General features: G+C 41.5%; 1 protein-coding gene across 3 annotated transcripts; it reads right to left on the bottom strand.

Annotated features, from left to right (window-relative positions):
- Positions 1-3589: 3589 nt before the first annotated feature.
- PBDC1 (polysaccharide biosynthesis domain containing 1) lies at positions 3590-17368 on the bottom strand. Of its 3 annotated transcripts, XM_001501735.5 has the most exons (6): positions 13649-17368; positions 13495-13560; positions 12177-12236; positions 11248-11388; positions 10175-10286; positions 3590-9849 (listed from the first exon to the last, which is right to left on the bottom strand). In XM_001501735.5, exons 1-6 carry the CDS (start codon positions 13676-13678, stop codon positions 9656-9658), a joined length of 603 nt encoding a protein of 200 aa, XP_001501785.1. In that variant the 5' UTR covers positions 13679-17368; the 3' UTR covers positions 3590-9655. The 3 variants fall into 3 exon arrangements, with proteins under 3 accessions (XP_001501785.1, XP_070113444.1, XP_005614342.1); XM_070257343.1 differs by lacking the exon at positions 10175-10286; XM_005614285.4 differs by lacking the exon at positions 13495-13560 and having other exon boundaries at positions 13627-13772.
- Positions 17369-18841: the final 1473 nt, after the last annotated feature.

The following is an 18841-nucleotide window of genomic DNA, read 5'->3' as shown; positions in this document are numbered from 1 at the left end:
ATAGCTGGTGTTTAAAATTTATGACTGATGATTTCAAATCTCACATTCTTTCGACTAAAGTATGGCCTAAACCCTAAGACTACTGGAAGAAAAAGTGGAAAGGGAGAGAACGAAGGAGAGAGGGAAAGGGAGGGAGAAAGAACAAGAGTCAATCAGACCATGAGGATTCCACATTATTCATACAGATTTCGTAAATCAACATTTTCAATTAGAGCAAAATGGTATGTTGCAATTCCAATGGAATCTTTATATTATTGAAAAACTATTGTCACTTGAGTTTAAACATTATACATATTTATATCTTTTAATGGAGATTTCTCTCAAGTGTTTTAAAATTACTCTTCTTAAAGCCTTATTGTATCTTACTGAAATGCTTAGTTTGATTTTGCACTGTAAATATAACTTATTCTATTTTTCAACTTATGCCATTTATTTGTATGAGGAAAGAAGTGGGGAAAAAAACCCAAGATACTTGTTTTTATTTCTTGATGAACAGATATATGTGATGTAGATAGGTAACATTGAATCTAAGCTCATTGCTTATATGACTAGCCAATCCCTTTCCAAAAAGAAAAAGTTTAAGGAGAGGAAGAGATGCTTTTAAGAATCTGAGAGGAACTTGAACCAGGATTTAAATACGGGTTCTGGCCTAGGTGTTTGCAGCATGTCACCTCAGATAAGTCATATAACCTCTCTGATCTCTAGTTTCTTCATATGTTTTTTTCTTTTCCTAGCTCAGAAGGTTATTTGTAAATTTAACTTATTATGGGCACATATGACCATGCTTCAAAAACTATAAAGAATCTTACAAGGAAAAGCAAAGTAATATTACTATTGAGGTTAGAGGTGAGAAGGTAAAAAATGAGCTTGGACTAAGAAAATAAAAACCTGCACCGCCATTCATCACGCTGGCATAACCACACACGGATAAAGCCAGCTGAACAGTTGACAGGAAACAATTATTTCTCCCAAGGACACACTGCAGCTGAAAAGTTTCATAACAACTCCCTTCTTGAGTAACTACAGCTTTCTTATTCACTGACAACTTTGTCCTCTAAAAATCACAGACTATCAGAAAATTTTCTGTTGGAAATTGTACCAGAAAGAATAAAACATTCAGCTTTTGCCTGGGGAATATAAGTCACTTTGACCCAGAGAAGCAGCTTTGAAATACAAACGAAGTGCAGAGATTCAGATAAGGAGTTTCTGGACAAAATATTACACATCTATCTTACCTTAGTAGTTTCCAAGAAAACAAAACTATTGGTCAACTTCTGCATTCCAGGATCTGATGTTGACCCCTTTACACACACCCTACTTTGCTTTAAAGCTAACAAGACATGGCTTCATTTAAATTTAATTTAAATTTCAACTAAACTTCTTCTTTCCCCCAAATCTTATAATAACTCCATCTTTTCCTTTGGAGAGATGCGCCATGATTCTCCTGACGTGCAATCTCCCTCACGGCAATGGTTCAATGATCTTAACTTTGTCAGACTACAGGTTTGTCCCTGATGCTCTTATGGTGATTGGGCTGAGGCAGAGGGAAAACAGATGATGACACAAGTAGAGAAACAAATGACCCTGTACTTGTCAAACAAATGACTGCTTACATCCTCAAGATCTCCTTATAGTCCAAGATGTACTCCAAGCTGAAGCTTTAGTCTTCACATTATTGTTGCAGGCCATAAAAAGGCGGAATGACAGAGAGGAGAAGAGGAGCAGAAGGGACCTCCAGCAGATGAATTAGCTTCCTTTAAGCAACTTTCCTATAAGATCCACAAAACAAACTTCAGATTACATCCTATTAGACAGAACTTAGTCATACGGCTAAACCTAGCTCAAAGACGGGTTAGCAACTATGACCTTTTAACCCAATCATCAATATGTTCAGCTACAATTTGGAGTTATTTAAAAGAAGGGGAAAGTCGATGTTGGGTAGGCAACTAGCAGTCTCAGCCATATGCAGGACCACTGTAGATAGTTGTGCAGGTTTATTCAGTGCATGACTCCATTAACATAAACCAAAATGTGAACGGCATCCTTTGGAGTTAGTTGTTCGATGTGGTGGCCTCAGCTACAGAGCAGTATACTACTTGAAAGCCATATGAATGAGAAGTAAGTGAAAGGAGAAGAGGAAGACGCGAGACATTGCCAAGATTTTAAGCCAGAATGATGGAAAAAATTATGATAAAAAAATGTGTATACAGAAGGAGGCGCAGGTTAGGGAAGAGAGAAGAGTAATATGATTGGTTTGAGATAGCATATATACAAGTCAAATGCCTCATGTGCTGCAGGCCTTTAAAAAAACCTGGAGCCTTAATGATAGCCATATTCCACTTTATAAAGGTGATCTCATATACCTAGTGTTATGACTGCAAACGCCTGTAGAAAAGTAGGCATTTGCCCAGTGGATCTTGTTCGTGAATTAGCTTAACTCCTACTACCCAGTGTGGAAAGGCCTTCAAAATGTAAAATTATTTGGACCATCATTTTTCTTTTCTAACATATCCCTGTCTGGATGGAGAGAACAACAACGGAAAACTTTTGGATCTTACTTCAACCTGATTGTTCAGTGTCTCGATTGTGATCCCAGTGTATTGGAATTATGCCTGATATATAGTAGGTATTTCCTTTGCTCATCTATTAAAAAATATTAAGACTCCACTATATGCCAGCCAGACATTGATCTAGGTGCTAGGCATACAACAGCAAACAAAACAGACAATGTTCCTGCCCTCCAGGGTGAGGGTGGAGGGGACAGTGATGAGTTATAATGAAAAATACAAGGTAAGGGGATAGAGAGTGCCAAGGGAGGTGTTATTTTAAATAAAGAGGTCAGGTAAGACCTCTCTATTAAGGTGATATTTGAGTAGATATCTTTGAGAAATGAATTAGTATCATATGGATATCTGTGGGAAAAGCTTACCGAGCAGAGGGAATATCAAGTCTAAAGGCCCTGAGGCTGAAGGCAGGAGCAACAGAGTAATGAGTCACAGAAAAAGGTGGCAGGGATCTTGAAGAGAATGATTACCCTTTAAGTCATGGTAAAGACAATATGTAAAGGTGTTTAGGAAAAGAATGAATACAGAAACAAATGAATGAACGAATGATAAAGTGAACTCCAGGATCAGATGAAATATTTCAAACTTGTTTGAGTAAATTATAACTTTGTTGGTAATGGCATTGCTAGAACATTTCCTTGAAGAAAAACAGCTATTTTCTTTTATTATATACATAATCCAAATAATTCTATAATGATTCCATGTTAATCCATTCTCTCTCTTACACTGTGCTGGACTAATTTAGAATAAATTTAAGACTATCAAGTTTCAGAGCTGAGGTCCAAGTCCATTCTATGTGAATCTGTAAGGTTTACTGTGTGGCATATAACACTTCCCCACCTAAAGGCTGAACCAACCTGTCACTTGTACAGTTTCTCATCTAACCTAGAGCAAGTTTAATGTCCTAAACTCATTGCAGATTATAAAGAAATGAATAGCCTTTCTGTGTCCAGAATAGATGGATTTCTTTTTAACTAACAATAAATAATGCATAGATTATATTGTCTAAATGAAGAACACAATAGTAAGTGACATGTTTTTATTCCAACACAATGCATTTTAATCACTTAAAAGAAGTAATGAAGAGTCCAAAGGAGAAGCTTGTTATTTCAGACCATATTGACACAGTGTCCAAGAACATGAATTCAAGAAGTCAACTGTACAGTTAGGAATTCACTGAGCACCAGGGTCACAGAATGGAAATCTCCTTCTAGAATTTGAGAAATGAATAAACTGAAGTTAATGAATATGTGCAGGAGACACCAATAACTATTTACCTGCTGTGACAGAGACTGGCTGGGTAGTCCAATAAAAGCTTTGGCTCCTCATCTTCCTGGGCACACACATAGATTAAATTTTCCACCCTCTTTTGCAATTCGGTGTAAGAGCACTGAGTTCTATTTGACGGGCTATCAGTAGAAGATGTGTATCAGTTCTAGGACAGGCCAATGAAAATCAATAAACAATCTTTCATGGGCTTCCCCTTCCCTGGCAACGTAGTTGGCAGTAAGTAATAAGTAATTAAAAATTTCTCTGTGGGTTCTGATTTCCATATTTTTAAAAGATGAGCATAGATTTGTTTTTTAATCACAAAAAGGCACTAAAAGTTCTACCATAAATTTCCTTAGCAAACTTTATCAATGTCCTTGTATATGTTTAAGTTCTGTCTTCCCCACTAGATTGTTAACATACACGGTGTGTAGTATCCACTCCATAAATATATTTAAGTAAATGAATGAATGCAAGAATCAGGTCGAAACAATCCATCCAGAATAAATGCTTAATATTGAATTTACTCAATATGGCACATCGTTTAATCTTCCTTAAACAGTTTTCACTATATCACTAGCCAGAAATTAAAATAAACTTCCAGTATCTTGCCACTACCAACTAAATTAGATCTAAAATCCTTAGCCTGGGATTCAAAGCCTCTCCAAGCCTAAATTTCCTAATGTGTAAAATGGGATTAATAATGCCTACATGTTAGGGATAAGATGGACGTAGGGCATCTAACTCAGCATCTAGGGCTCATTATTGGTGCCCACACTGTGAATCAAATACATATTTTCAACCTCATCCAATTCTCCTGTATACATACATCCTATTACTCATACTTCAGTCAACCTACACTAATCACTATTCCTTAAATATACTCTAAAGGACTATTTCCTGAGTCTCTATCATTTGAATATACAGTCGCGAAGTCTGCTACAATTGAACATCAGCTGAAAATATTATTTGTGATTATTTACTATTGTGATTATATAAGAAAATTCCCATTTTTTAGAGATGCACACTGAAATAAATAAAAGTGAAATGATATGATGTTTGAGATTTGTTTTAAAATGCTTCAATAAAGAAAGGATAAATGAAGCAAATGCGTCAAAATCTTGATAGCTATTTAATCTGGGTAACAGGTATATAGGGGTTCATTATTATTTCTACCTTTGTCTATGTTTAAAGTTTTCATAATAAAAAAAGACAATTTAAAATAAATGTACCATTGGTGAGTGTGAGCTCGGCAGGTGAGCAAGTGTCCTTAGAGTTCATGATCTCATCCAGGATTAAGAGGCAATAAACTTATTCCGATGGGTGGCGGGGCACGAGGGAGAATTCCCTTGTTTATCTTCCCTAAACCAAAGGATGGCAGGTAAGCCTCAGTGACTTTGGGGGAGAAAAATGACCTTAAGATTGACAAACTTTTTAGAAGTCTTAGTTTTTTTAGTAAAAAGCCAAGAACATGTGCATTTTAAATTATTGTGATTTCAATTTTTAAACATTATCTAAATTTTCAAAATTGTGTAAGTTTGGCAAGATATACTTCAATGTAAATAGAAAGGATGTCATAAGAATCCTAAATCAAAGGTCCATCCTCTCTAAGTTAAGGCAGTTTTATTTCCTTTATTCTCTTTACAATGTAAAGATCAATTAGTAATAGATATTAGAGCTTTCAATGATTTAGCCTAAAAAAACTTTTATGCAAGTTTCAGGAAGATAGAGTAAAGCCTTAAAAATAAAAAATAAATAATAAAAAACACTTGAGGAAAATGTGTCAGCCAAATCTCAGTTCATAAGAAAGGTTAAGAAACTAAAATATAACTTTAAAACTCAAGACAGTGATATCCTATAGTGATTATACTGCAATGCTTTTTAAACAAGTATCAGTCGCATATGCAACAAGGAATCTCTTGCAGACACAGAAGGAAAAAGACAAAGAAAAATTGAAAATATTCTGAGGAGCTTAAACTAGCTCAGTGCATCACTCCACAATAGAATGCTCTTACTTACGATTATTAAATACTTTGATTCCTCATCCAAATTATTTGTCTCTATTCTAGCAAGAAGCTGATTCTACAGTAGGAATGTGGATTTTGGAAAAACAATGAGATTCATAATCAAAAGATGTGGATCTCCATCCCAATACCACCATGTATGTGATGGAGGGCAAACTACTTTATGACTTAAGTCTCTGTTTTTCAATTTATAATATGATAACATAAATACTGACTTCAAGAAAGTGGAATTTATGTTGAGGAATTCAGAGAAACCCTGAGTAGAGCAGGGAAAATCTAAAGCTAGCCAGTTATATATGGTCATTATGAGAGCAGTACAATTCAGGAGACCAACAACATGTAGATATTTATAATGTTTCCATAATTCTAGAGATAAAAACATGTAGGCATGGAGAAATGACCATTCACATAACATACATTCATGCCTTAATTCTGAATGATCAGTTAAGATATCGACTATCTGAATAAAGAATATATGAGAGCAACTGTGGTGTACCAATGTGGGGTAGTGAGAATCGCCCATACTGAGTGCAAGCAAAAAATGTTGTATTATCTGTAGAAAACCCAAAAACAGTAATGAAACCAAAAAACACCTGGTCTGCTTTAATTATCACCATGCTGCGGCAATTTTAAACAATGTCAGTGATAAAATATGCCTCTCCAGAAAAACCTTTTCTTGGTCTAAGGTCTAGTCAATTGATAAAGTTACTGTTAAGTTTTATTAATATATATGTAAGCTTCAAATGAGCACATATTCATTAATAAGCACTGTATTGTACATATAGAGAACTCTCCGTTATATGAATGACACCTGACACACACAGACCCAGCTAACAAGCTCCTTCGAAGAGTAAGTTCAAAATGGTTTAGAATCACTGAAGCCCATTTTAGGTGCAATTCATGTCTCCAATCATCTGGTACAATATATCCTTGTTTAAACTATAGTTTCAAAATAAATCATGACAGTGCAGTGAATGTCTCCACTTTTGGAGCAGGGCTCAGTATGCTTTCTTCTTTAGTTTCCTATTGCTGCTGTAACAAACTAACACAAACTTAGTGGCTTAAAACTTCAGAATGGCGGCAGTTTGCCTTTATGTAAATGCAAAAATTAGTCTGTGCCCTTTCCCTGCCTCCAAAAGATGTCATGGAGATCAACAACTGGAATGGTACCATATTCTGAATAAATCATACATGTTTACATACTATGTCAAGCCTGGCCTGATATCATCCCCCAAATAATTCAGAGCAAGGGCCCAAATCTCAAACTTCCTGGCCTCTAACTAACTACAATGTTACCACCTATCAATAGGATCACCCCCACCTTCCAGTTTCCAATAATATGTTCCTTACTTCCTTTTGAGCCCTCAGGAGCAGCATCCTTAAAGTCCATATTTCCACTGACAGTTTGTTCAAGGCAATTTAGGCTTTCTCTATCATGCTCCTCAAAGTCCTTCCAGTCTCCACTCACTGCCTGATTCCAAAGCCACTCCCACATTTTAGGTACTTGTTACAGCAGCATTCCACTTCCAGTACCAAAGTCTGTAGCAGTTTTCTACTGCTCTGTAACAAATTACCACATATTTAGTGGCTTAAGACAACACCCATTATTATCTCAGTCCTCCGGGTCAGGAGTCCAAATATGGCTTAACCGGGTCCTCTGCTCACGGTCTCACAAGGCTAAAATCACAGTATTAGCCAGGACTGCAATCTTATCTGAGGCTTGAGGCCTCTTGCAAGCTCACTGGTTATTGGCAAAATTCAGTTCCTTCTAATTGCAGGAGCGAAATCTCCATTTTCTTGCTGGCTGTCAGCCTGGGAGTACTCTCAGCTCCCACAGGCCACCCTCAGGTCTTTGCCACATGGCCCCCTTCTCTCTCAACATGGATGTTTACTTCTTCAAAGCCATCAGGAAAACATCTGCTGCTGCTTCTTGCCTCGTTTAAGGATTCACCTGATTAGGCCAGACCCACTCAGGATAATCTCCTTTTTGATTAACTCAAAATCAAATGGTTAGTAACTTAAACACAGGAATGAAATCCCCTCATATTCACAAGTCTTTACCACACTAACATGAGAGAATTATACAGAGCATGTATGCTAGGAGTGGGAATCTCGGGGCCATCTTAAGAATTCTGCCCATTCTTTCCCCTTTAACCTTGGATGATGCCATGGATTCCTGGCCTTACAGTGCATCTGTGTTATTATTCCCCTTCCTTTTCTGTTTTTATCCCCCAGTCCTTGGACAGATGCCTCTTGCTTTAAAGCAGTCTGACTTTCAAAGGTATGTTTCTTATTCTCTGTAAAATCAGAGAGAAGTCTTAAGTCAGTTTTCTTGCTGAGAAACCTGGAAAAGGCCACCACAAGCACAACTGCACGTGGCCAGCAATCTTTCTTCTTCCCCAGTCCCTCTAGCAATGTGTATGGACATGTTTGCAGATATTTAAGAATGGGTGAACTAGAGAAAATTAATACAGTAAAGGAAGTTCTTAATTTTAAAAAGTCTGCCTAGTATGAAGTATTTAACACTCTCTTATCCCTTTAAACATACATTTTTATAAAATGAAAACTCTTACAAATGTTTTAAATATTTTTAAGAACTGGCAAAGGAGAATTCAGAGAAACCTACTGTCTTTTGTGCACAATTGTTGCTGCTAGCTGTGTGCATCTCTAGTTCAGCACTTGCCTAGGAGACAACTCATCAATTAAGTTTCATTTTTATTTTTCTCCTATGTCCACTGGGGAAAAAAAGCCTCATTTCCCCCTCCTTCTCTGCTCTGCTAAATTCTTTCTTGCATGATCCTACTGTAGTTAGACATTTAAGAGTACTTACTGTATGCACTATCAATACTGTGACTTCTAACTAGTTTTAGCAATCAAGGTCAGTATGTCTACGGGGACATGCACAAACTTTTATAGATATGTGAAGATAACTGAAACATGCACTCTTAAAAGTCATTAGATGAAAAGGAACTCCCCCTCAACCATATAAAATCAACTGGCCTATTTTTGGGGTATGACAAAATATCATTTAAAAATATGTTCATTTTCTGTTAATGTATAAATGTATGCTATTGTTCATAGCATTATAAAAGGGAAGCCAGCCTACCAGGCTTTATATTTAATTATTAATTCCTGCTAGCTTGGCTACCAGAAGAGATGCAGGTACTGAAGCAGGTCCAGTCTCCGGCTCCTCTAATGTAAACTGGGCTGTGTTCACTAGTCTGACAGGTTCAGGCTGCTGCTATTATCCCCACAGAGCATTTATCAAATCTTTTGCCAGATATATCACAGAAAATCAGAAAGCTATAGTCACTCAAATGGCAAGAGTCAACTCTTAAACCATGTACAACTTAACAGGTTTGAGGGAAATTCACTACAGGAAACAGTGAGAAGCATTAAGAAACAGGCATAAATCATTTTATATAAGACATGGTGAAAAGATTATATACCTGAAAAAAAAAGTAAAGTGTCAAATAATTTTAAATACTTTTTCAAAGTCAATCACAGATATCTAGCCATAAGAACCACGAGAAATTTATTTACAAAATCTCTTACTCAACTGGTGGTGAGAACCAAGAAACTATATACCAGGAAATAATTAACTAAGACACCATTAATAGTCTTCAAGCTAGTTCATGCAAGAGAACAACCAGAGCAACTCCTGATTATGAGGCTAGAAAGATGTCCTTCAATTGCACAAGGACATACATTTAACCACAAGGGGTCTTTGCAAGTAGCATCATGGTACTTGTAGGCTCAGTTGAGTCACGGCTTCTAGTATGTTGTTCCCTGTCTACCTTACATAGCTGTTTCCCCACTTTTGTTGATTTCTTTGTTGGCTTCTTTCTCTGTTTCTCCTCCACTGTCAGCTCCTTTCTCTCCTCCATTATTGGCTCCCTTCTCTTCTTTGTCCTTAACACTGGTATAAACTGCTTTGTTACAGCCTTCCCGGTTTCGAGCAATTTCAATGGCAAAAAATTGTATCCTGGGAGCTGAAAGGTGAATAGAATTGATTATTGTCCTAGTCACAGTTACTTCGCTAAACCTACTGAAAATCTATTGACAAAGCAGAACTAACATGCAGAGCACTCCAGTCTAGTCACAAGCTTCAGAGACGTGGAATTCTCATCCGATATTAAATGAGACTGAAAATACGGAGCTATCTTATCTCAGTTACTCAAGAAACAGTAACATAATTTGTAAAGATATAACAAATAAGATGATCCTCAAACTAACTATCCATGTTACTGATTCATTAATAAAACCACATCCCTCACTCTCCTTATAAAGAAACAATTCCAGAGGCAAGAAACTCACCAAAGATAGTGTTTTCCTCAGTGTAGCCCTGAGAACAATCCAGTCTCAGCAAAGTACCATAGTTGAAGTCTTCTACAATCCCGTCAAACTTCAAGCAGAATGGTCTCCACTTCTACAAAGGCAAAAAAGATGCCTTAGCTGACAAATGCAGGAAGCTGGTACAGTCAGGCCAGGAGAGGGGCTTCCACTCTCCCAGTAAGGAAAACCACCATAGTAAAAGAGACTAGGATTGAGCTGATTGCTAGTGTCACTAGCAGCAAGTTTTTGTGCTATCAATTGCGTCCTCAGACTGGTATTTCCCAACATAAATAATATTTTAACCTGACAAGATACTTAAATCCTTGGCTACAGAATTAAAATTTGATTTCTTGAAAAAATTCGGTTTTATTTTTAAGTTATTGGCTAGCTCAGACCAAAATGGTTATTCATCCCCGCTGACACACAAATGCGACAAAGAAGGCAGGAACTAGGCCCAAAGTCAAAGCTAAGTTTTAAGAAAGAAGTCCATCAGTAGAGGCAATTTTCCAAAGATCAGTAACAGACTGCTAAGAGTTACAAGTTTACATTCTTCATAAGCCAAGGCCTACTCTCAGGGAGAAACTGTGCCCAACTCTAAGAGTTTTAGTTCTCTGTAAAAGCACAAGACAATCAAGCAAGAAATGCGAAACTCAAGTTTTCCAGTTATCTATGGCCTGTGATAACGTGAACCTAAATCCAGAGAATGCAAACACCTCCCTGTACCTTATTCACCAATCCTCCATCCAAGACTTCTGGCTAAACTACTCATGCAAGTAAATGTATTCCTCCTGGCCTGAAAGGGCTGGGTGGGCAGGGATAAATGTCCAAGGCAAAAAGGAGAAAAAAATAGATTTAATGGACATGAAAAATCCATAAACCAGAAAAACATTTATTTCATAACTTACTTATTAGTTGATTATAACTACATAAAAGCCCTGGTTCTTTATGTATTTTCCTTACAGCAAAGCAAAAAGAGTTTAAATGTATAAAAATGTATTCACAATCACTAATTGTTCGTCAGATACTAGGAAATATTTAAGAGAGAGAATTCTTACCTCTTTAGCTGATTCTGATTTGAGCTCTTCTGGGTCCAATACATCTATCCTGAGTTTCTCAAAATTTTCCCGAAACTCAGAATAGATTTGGTCATCCACTTTGGTGAGTTTCAGGAACTGTGGGTCAACTGATGAAATCAGCTGCCAGACAATAAGACAACATACAGATGTTAGTGTCTAATTTACTACACTCCTATCCTCTCTTCTCCAGAAAACCCCTATGGTTCTCAGGGCAGAAGAATTCATTAGGAAGTACAGACAGCCTAGATCTCAGATGAAATCACGACATAGTTTTAAAGGGTCATAGGGGCTAGCCTAGTGGTGCAGTGGTTAAGTTCACACGTTCTGCTTTGGCTGCCTAGGGTTCCCCGGTTTGGATCCCGGGTACGGACATGTCACTGCTTGTCAAGCCATGCTGTGGTAGGCGTCCCACATATAAAGTAGAGGAAGATGGGCACAGATGTTAACTCAGGGCCAGTCTTCCTCAGCAAAAAGAGGACTGGTGGCAGACGGTAGCTCAGGGCTAATCTTCCTCAATAAATAAATAAATAAATAAATAAATAAATAAATAAAATGAAAATAAAGGGCCATAATATACTACAATTCCTTCCACCTATTCAAACTCTTTTGGTCCCAGTACTGCCTGGCTATTGCCCTCTGTGGACTGTTCATTCAGTCAACTATGGGCCAGGCACCTTTTTGCCAGTTAGCAACAGAACACTGGGCAAAGAGGCACAACTCGTCATTGTCAAAACAAAATTCACTTCTACTTCCCTCCTGTGCTGCCCCCACCCCGGGTAAGATCTTACAGTAATAAAAACTACCTCTAAAACACAACTGTCTAACTTGCTAAGAATAGTGATTAGCAGAGCACCATATATTACAATTACATGTTTAATTCTGCTTCATTCTGAAGACAGACAACTCACCTTGTAGTAGACTTCAGCATGCTGCATTGCTCTCATGGCCCAAGCCATCTCAATATCAGGCTGCAAAGGAGTGAAGAAGGCCAGGTCAGCAATCTCCCAATCCCGCTACTAGAGAACAAATTAAGGAAGTCTGTGGATGTCTAGTTAATGCTCAAGAGGGGTACCAAATTTGGTGTTACTGTCAAAGGGTAAAAATTGGACTAATGGATTTGGACAATATAATAATTATTTTGTCCTATGACAACCAAAAGAGGCTCCAGCCTAATAAACAGAATGAGCCACTGGCTATCTTTTCCCAGCAGCTAGCGAAAGCGTGGGAGAGTACATAAAGCAGTAGATAAATTGCCTTCTCAGGACTAAGTTAAATCATTGTCAAACTGAAATAATATACCCACATACACCGAGTTGTTGAAAGGACAAAATAAGATAATGGAAATAAAATTACTCTTCACTTTTAAGAGGGTAGCATATCTTACTCATCTTTTGTTTTTATCAGATAGCCAATTATCCACCCTAAAACACTTAGAAATGAATCAATTCCTTGAAGTAGGCTAGGTTATAAATAAGCTTTACCAAGCCCCCACCACCTGTTCCACTGGAATCTCCCACTCCAAATAAAGAGATCTACTTCACTGATACCAGAAAAAGCCATTTGCATTTGTACCTCCATGCCTTAGGCCACGCCCTTTTCCTCAATGCCAATCCGTGTCCTTTGTCCACCAACACTCTGAGGATCCAGTTTGAGATTCACTTCCTCAGTGAAGTCTTCCTCTACTGTCTTGGTTCTTAGGAATTTCTTCCTCAACTAAAATCCTTTGGATCTTATGTCCTGATCCACTCACCTAGCATACATCACATTCTTATTTGATTTGTTATTACTGTTTTCATGTCCCTGTGTCTTGTATCTCAAAATACATCACGTGCTTTCTAGTTAAGGATCTAAACGAGACACAGTATAAGCCAATGCAACTTTCCTGCACAATGGAATCACTCAGGGACCTTTAAAAAATACTGATTCCTGATTCTCACCTCCCAGATATTCTGATTTAATTGGTATGGATTACGAACTAGGCATCGGGATATTTAAAAGCTTCCCAGGTGATTCTTAAGTGCAGCAAAGTTTGTAAACTACTTCCCCTGGCATTGTTCCCGCCTTTGCGGACCAAAAACGTTAGAATGAACTGAAAGGCGCAGTTTCTGGTGGACGTGGAGAGGATCCACAGAAGATATCAGGAGGGGGGATTACAATTTCATGACAGGCCCTGCAGACATCCCAGGCTAACTGAGTGAGTGGGAGCTGCGGACGAGTCATACTTACATCGTTGCTGTAAGATTCGGCTGGGAGAGAAAGAGCATGTGCCACTGACACCAGCTCCCCGGAAACCTGGAAAAGGAAAAAGAGAGGGGAGGGAGAGTTCAAGGATCAGCCCCGCACAGCTTCCCCACTCACCGACCGCACAACAGCGGCTCACCGGCTCCTCCGTTCCACTAGATGCCTCCATGTTGCAGCCCACAAAGCGTGGCTCCAATTTCCCGGAAATGACTTCTGAGCGCCCGTTCCGCGGATCTTGGCGAGGGACGCGCCCATTCACGTGCGCCTGCGCGCACCCTCCCTTGCCTGTAGGCGCCTGTCGTTGGCCCCTCCTCACTCGCTCTGCGCAGAAGCAAAGGTGTTGCCTAGTTGCATAGCCTGAGCAGCTTCAGGAATCTGGAGTGGTTAAGTGGTCAGTGATATCGGAGGTGATCATAGGAAAAGCCTGAGTTAAAGTAACGCAGCTTTCGCAACAGCGCACTCTCCATTTGTGCACGCGGGCACACACACGCACACACAGACTCCCAATACCCCAAAACAAGTAGTGAATCGCAAACAGGCATGCAGCTAGGCAGGGGAGTGGAGTGATGAAGAATTCAGTCCCTGCCCTAGAAGAACTATTTACAATGAGGGAGCAGACAAAGTGGGGATCACATGGTAGCATATCATATATTGTAGGAACACAAACAGGGGATACCCTAAGGCAGTCACAAAAGGCAAGGAGCCAAAGCAGGCAGGGAAGGACACTCCAGGCAGAGGGAAGCGCGTGTACAAAGGCATTCAAGAATTAGACATCATGGTACCTTGCCAGAAATTTCAAACACACAGCTGGAGCAAGAGTGTACTCATCTATGATTTGGGGACAGCAGAGGCTTTGCAGGCTGACTATTAGGAAGCTGAGACTTTACCCTCAAAGCAATGGTAAGCTACTGAAGGCCTTTATCAAACTTGTTTTAAGAAGATCACTGAAACACAATGTGGAAGATAAATTTGAGGAAGGCAAAACTGGAGGCAGAGAGACCAACTTGAAGACACCAAGCCAAGGCACTGACAGTTGAGATGGACGTTGAGAACTAATAAGGGAAATAGAATCAATAGGACTTTTTGACTATTGCCTATGGAGGATAAAGAAGAATTAGATTCCAGTATGACAACCAGGTTTCAGAATAGGATCGGGGCATGAATGTCGTTGAGCTAGAAAACACAGGAGGAGGGATGATGAGCATAACTTGAGGAATTGAGTTTGGATCGATGACAAAACATCCAGGGCATTATGGGAAGACAGAGAAGGGTCCTAAGCTATCCTTGGCATGGTGGAATCTGCACAACTCCTAAAGTAAACACACCTTAGGCTAAGGTTGGAAGCTTCTGATGCATTAAGTTCCCAGGAAAATACTGGGAATTGTGATGTAATATTGCTCACGAGAAAGAGTAGGGAAATGATCATTCTGTTAACTGCTGAGTCTGGATCACATGGGACTCGGATTGTCCCATACCAATCAGCCAGTCAATGTGTGTGTGTGTGTGTGTGTGTGTCCGTGTGTACGCGCATATATGTTTAAGAGAGAAGATGCCTCCCCAGGCACACCAGGGGCAGTTCAAGGGGTCTGAAGTCAGGCCAGATTTAAAATTGCTTCCTGCTTGGAAATTACCAACCTTACTCTCCTGTTCAGTCTCAGGGCCATGACAGTTTATGGTTAAAGTATGTCATCTTTTTTTTCAGAGGCACCTGAGTTTTATTATCTGTGTGACCTTAGGCAGGTTTCCAAAGTTCACTGAGCCTTGGTTTCCTCACTTCAAAAGTGGAGGTTATAGTCACACTTGCCTCCCCCGCTTGTTTTAGTGATGGAATTATATAACAAGTGAACGAATGAGCTCTTAGCGCAGGGCCTGGAGCCCGGTGAGTGCTCAGTAAATTCCACATCACTCAGAACGCCATGGACTTTCCGGACGCAGCTCACACTGACGCTCTGAGATTATTTTCTGCAGAGGTTCCTTTGTGCCACATCTGCTAAGGGACAGGGAAGCCTGGGGCAAGCGGAGAGGGAAAATAGGCATAAGGTAGCCCTGGTACTTGTGGATCCAGCGGCAACTTCCTGGTGCAGCGGTGAGCTAGGGTTGTCACGTTGGTTGGGCATAGACCCCAGTCGTGCCTGTCTTGCTGCAGTGTGTCATAAGCTTTCCTCAAGGGACGCTCTGAATGCTCCACTAAGCAAGCACCACACCAGGTTATAGCCAAGGCTTTGGGCTGTAGAGGCAGCAGCCCTGGGTTTCAAGAAGAAAAGTGAACTGAGCCCAGGGCTGGTCTCTCTATATAGTCACTCTTCTTCCCTTCTTTCCTTCGTCTGGACTTACTCACTCTCTCTCTCTCCTCTCCCTCTCTTCCTTCCTTCCTGCTTTGCCTTCTTATACTCACCGAGCAATTTTTCATAGAAACATAAAACAGCTTTTAGTGTTATTAACTCTTGATAATCCAAGCCCCATCTGGTGACACAGGGGCATCCTTTCTTCTGCCCACAGGCTCACGAGTTGCACTGATCGCCTGCCGTCAGAGGGAGCCGTTTGGGCTGTGCCGAGTGACTTGCACTGCCTCGTCGCTCTTATGGAAACAGCACGTTCAGTTTTTCCTCTCAGCCCCTCATTGGATTCATAGTTGATCCCATGGGAACTGGGCCGGGGGACAAACCTGAGTGAAGGATGTAGTCTCATCCTCAGAATCACCACTTCCTTCCAACAGCCGCAGTGCTGTGAGTGCGCCAAGCTGGGATTCCTGTCTCTTTCTTCCTTAGGATGTCATTTCTTAGTATTCTTTTCAGTCCCTGAATCAAATAGTCCCGGGATAGGAAAGAAATGGCACGCCCCCGTGACTAAAGTTTTGTATTCCCTAGCTAATATGAGGTTAAAGCATCTTTTTCCATGAAGGATGGGGTATGAGGGTAGGGGGCAGGGGAGCCATTTCTGCAGGTCACCACACATGCTCAGCAATGCCTGGAATGCAGCCAGGGACACCATTTAATCTCATGGTAGTAGGATACATGCTGCATTATCTTACTGCCATAGGAAAGGGACTACTGGCAAGTAAATTAAGAATGAAGAGTCATTATCCATTGGTTGTGGAATTATGGGTGATTTTCTATTCATTCTGGTAACTTTCCCCTTCTTTCCAAGTTTTCTCTGGCAAAGATGTCAGGTCCATATGGTGGGTTAAATACAATACCAAGCTCTGGAATCTGGAAGGAAGGGCTGGCAGTGCTGGTCAGAGAGAGAGAGAGAGAAACCTTCTGGGCCTTGACCCTGAACCATCAAGTAAAAATTCACAACACTCAAACTATTTGTGCCCCATTGGCTTCACTGTGCACCTCCAAACTGATGAAATCTCATATCATGGATACCAGGGACCTGGATTTCCAAGGATCCACTCGTCATAATGTTTTGGCCTGACCAGGGCATTTTTCAGGTGATTCTGAGGGATCAGTCGTCTAGGCAGGACACTTCCAGGTGGAGAAGGCTTGGGGATGCCACAGTGCCCTTGAAAGTCTAGCCTTTCCTGGATTTCACACTCCCCTTCCCCATCCTGGGTTAGCAGTGCAGGCTATGGAAGATAATCCAGTTAGGGTGGAGACAGTCATACTGGACAGTGTGGAGGAGGGAGCCTTGGAAGTTCCGTGGATTCACCTGGGTAGGGAAAACCAGAGATAGATGGCCTCAAGGATGATGACTGTTGATTCCTAGAAAGGCCGCAGTAAATAGGCTCACAGCTGCTTTTGCTGGCAGGCAATATGGATGCACTAGGATGCAAGGCAGCCCTGTCACCGGTGGTATATCGCCAATGTCACAGTGTCAGTGGGGCTGGTGACTGGATTTCTTCTCAGAAGGTGAGCTGTAGAACAAGAGTCTAGCGTCAGTGAGACAGGTACACCAGGGATGTTATTGATAGAAAGTGTAGCAATATACATAATATTTGTGCATGGTCCAGGACTGTGCTGTCAGTGTATGTGGTCCAGAGGGGGGGTGAGGCTTATCAGTGGCAGAAGATTTATGTTTCACAAATAGCCATAAAAAGGATCAGCCCCACCTTCCAAAGCCTGAAACAACTGAGTGCCTCCATGCCAAGGGCTAGCCCTACTCAGCTGCACTCCTAAGAGAACTAACATCAGCCTTGTTGGCCTCAGGCCTATCACAACTGTAAGCCCCTGAGCCTAGCAACCAGCTACACTGGGTACCGACCCAATTAAGAGGACAATTGCAATAAGAGTGTGCTAATAGGTGGGACCAAGATGGCAGAGTGAGTGGTCTTCTTTGTTTCTCCCCCGTCGAATCTACAACTAATTGGACATTCACAGATTAACAAAGAATATCCAGATAGCATCTCAAGACGCCTAAGAGTCTCATGCTACTATACATCGGAAGGTGGACGGACTTCCCTCTGGGAGGAGGTGGAAATAGGTGAAAACTCTTCCACCCCTGACCCCCAACCCCCGGACAGCCTGGTTCCTGCAGGAGGCTCTCTTCCAGCAGACTCCCCCATAGCATCGCCACACACCAAGGGTGGGAGTGTGCACTCACCAGCAGAGCAATGGTGGAAACAGGTGACAAAAGCCCTACTCAAGCCCCCCCACGATTACACCTAAGCCCAGGGGGAATCCCCAGGGTCCCGCACCCACTGGCAGGGAAGGCCTCCGCTCGCAATTAGCAGGGAGGCCCCACCCAGAATCCAGAACAAAGGGACGCTCCCGGTGGGTGGATTCCCCGGCATGGCACCAGACCGCAAGCTGCTGCTGGGCCCATGGTCTCTGGCGCACGGGTCAGTGCAGGGGGTGCCCAGACTTCCTGTGGACGTGCTTGGGGACACAGTTGGAGGTCCAGTGCCCAGCTCTGCAGCCTTGGGGGAGGCTCCGGGGTCCTGCACCTCCCCAGCAGGGAAAGCCTCTGCTCGCCATTAGCAGGGAGACCCGCCTGGAATCCAGAACAAAGGGAAGTTCCCAGCGGGTGGATTCCCCGGCATGGCACCAGACTGCAAGCTGCTGCTGGGCCCACAGTCTCCGGCACACGGGTCGGTGCAGGGGGTGCCCAGACTTCTCATGGACATGCTTGGGGACAGGGTATGAGCTCCAGCGCCTGGCTCTGCGGCTCGGGGGGAGGCTTTGGGGTCCCGCACCCCCCTGGCAGGGAAAGCCTCTGCTTGCCATTAGCTGGGATGCCACGCCCAGAATCCAGGACAAAGGGAAGCTCCCGGCAGGCCGATTCCCCAGCATGGCACCAGACCACAAGCTGCTGCTGGGCCCATGGTCTCCGGTGCACGGGTTGGTGCAGGGGGTGCCCAGACTTCCCGTGGACGTGCTTGGGGACTGGG

The sequence above is a fragment of the Equus caballus genome, chromosome X (assembly GCF_041296265.1).
Source record: "Equus caballus isolate H_3958 breed thoroughbred chromosome X, TB-T2T, whole genome shotgun sequence".
NCBI lineage: Eukaryota > Metazoa > Chordata > Mammalia > Perissodactyla > Equidae > Equus > Equus caballus.
Note: the sequence above shows the minus strand (reverse complement) of the source record. Positions and strands in the feature narration are given on the sequence as shown.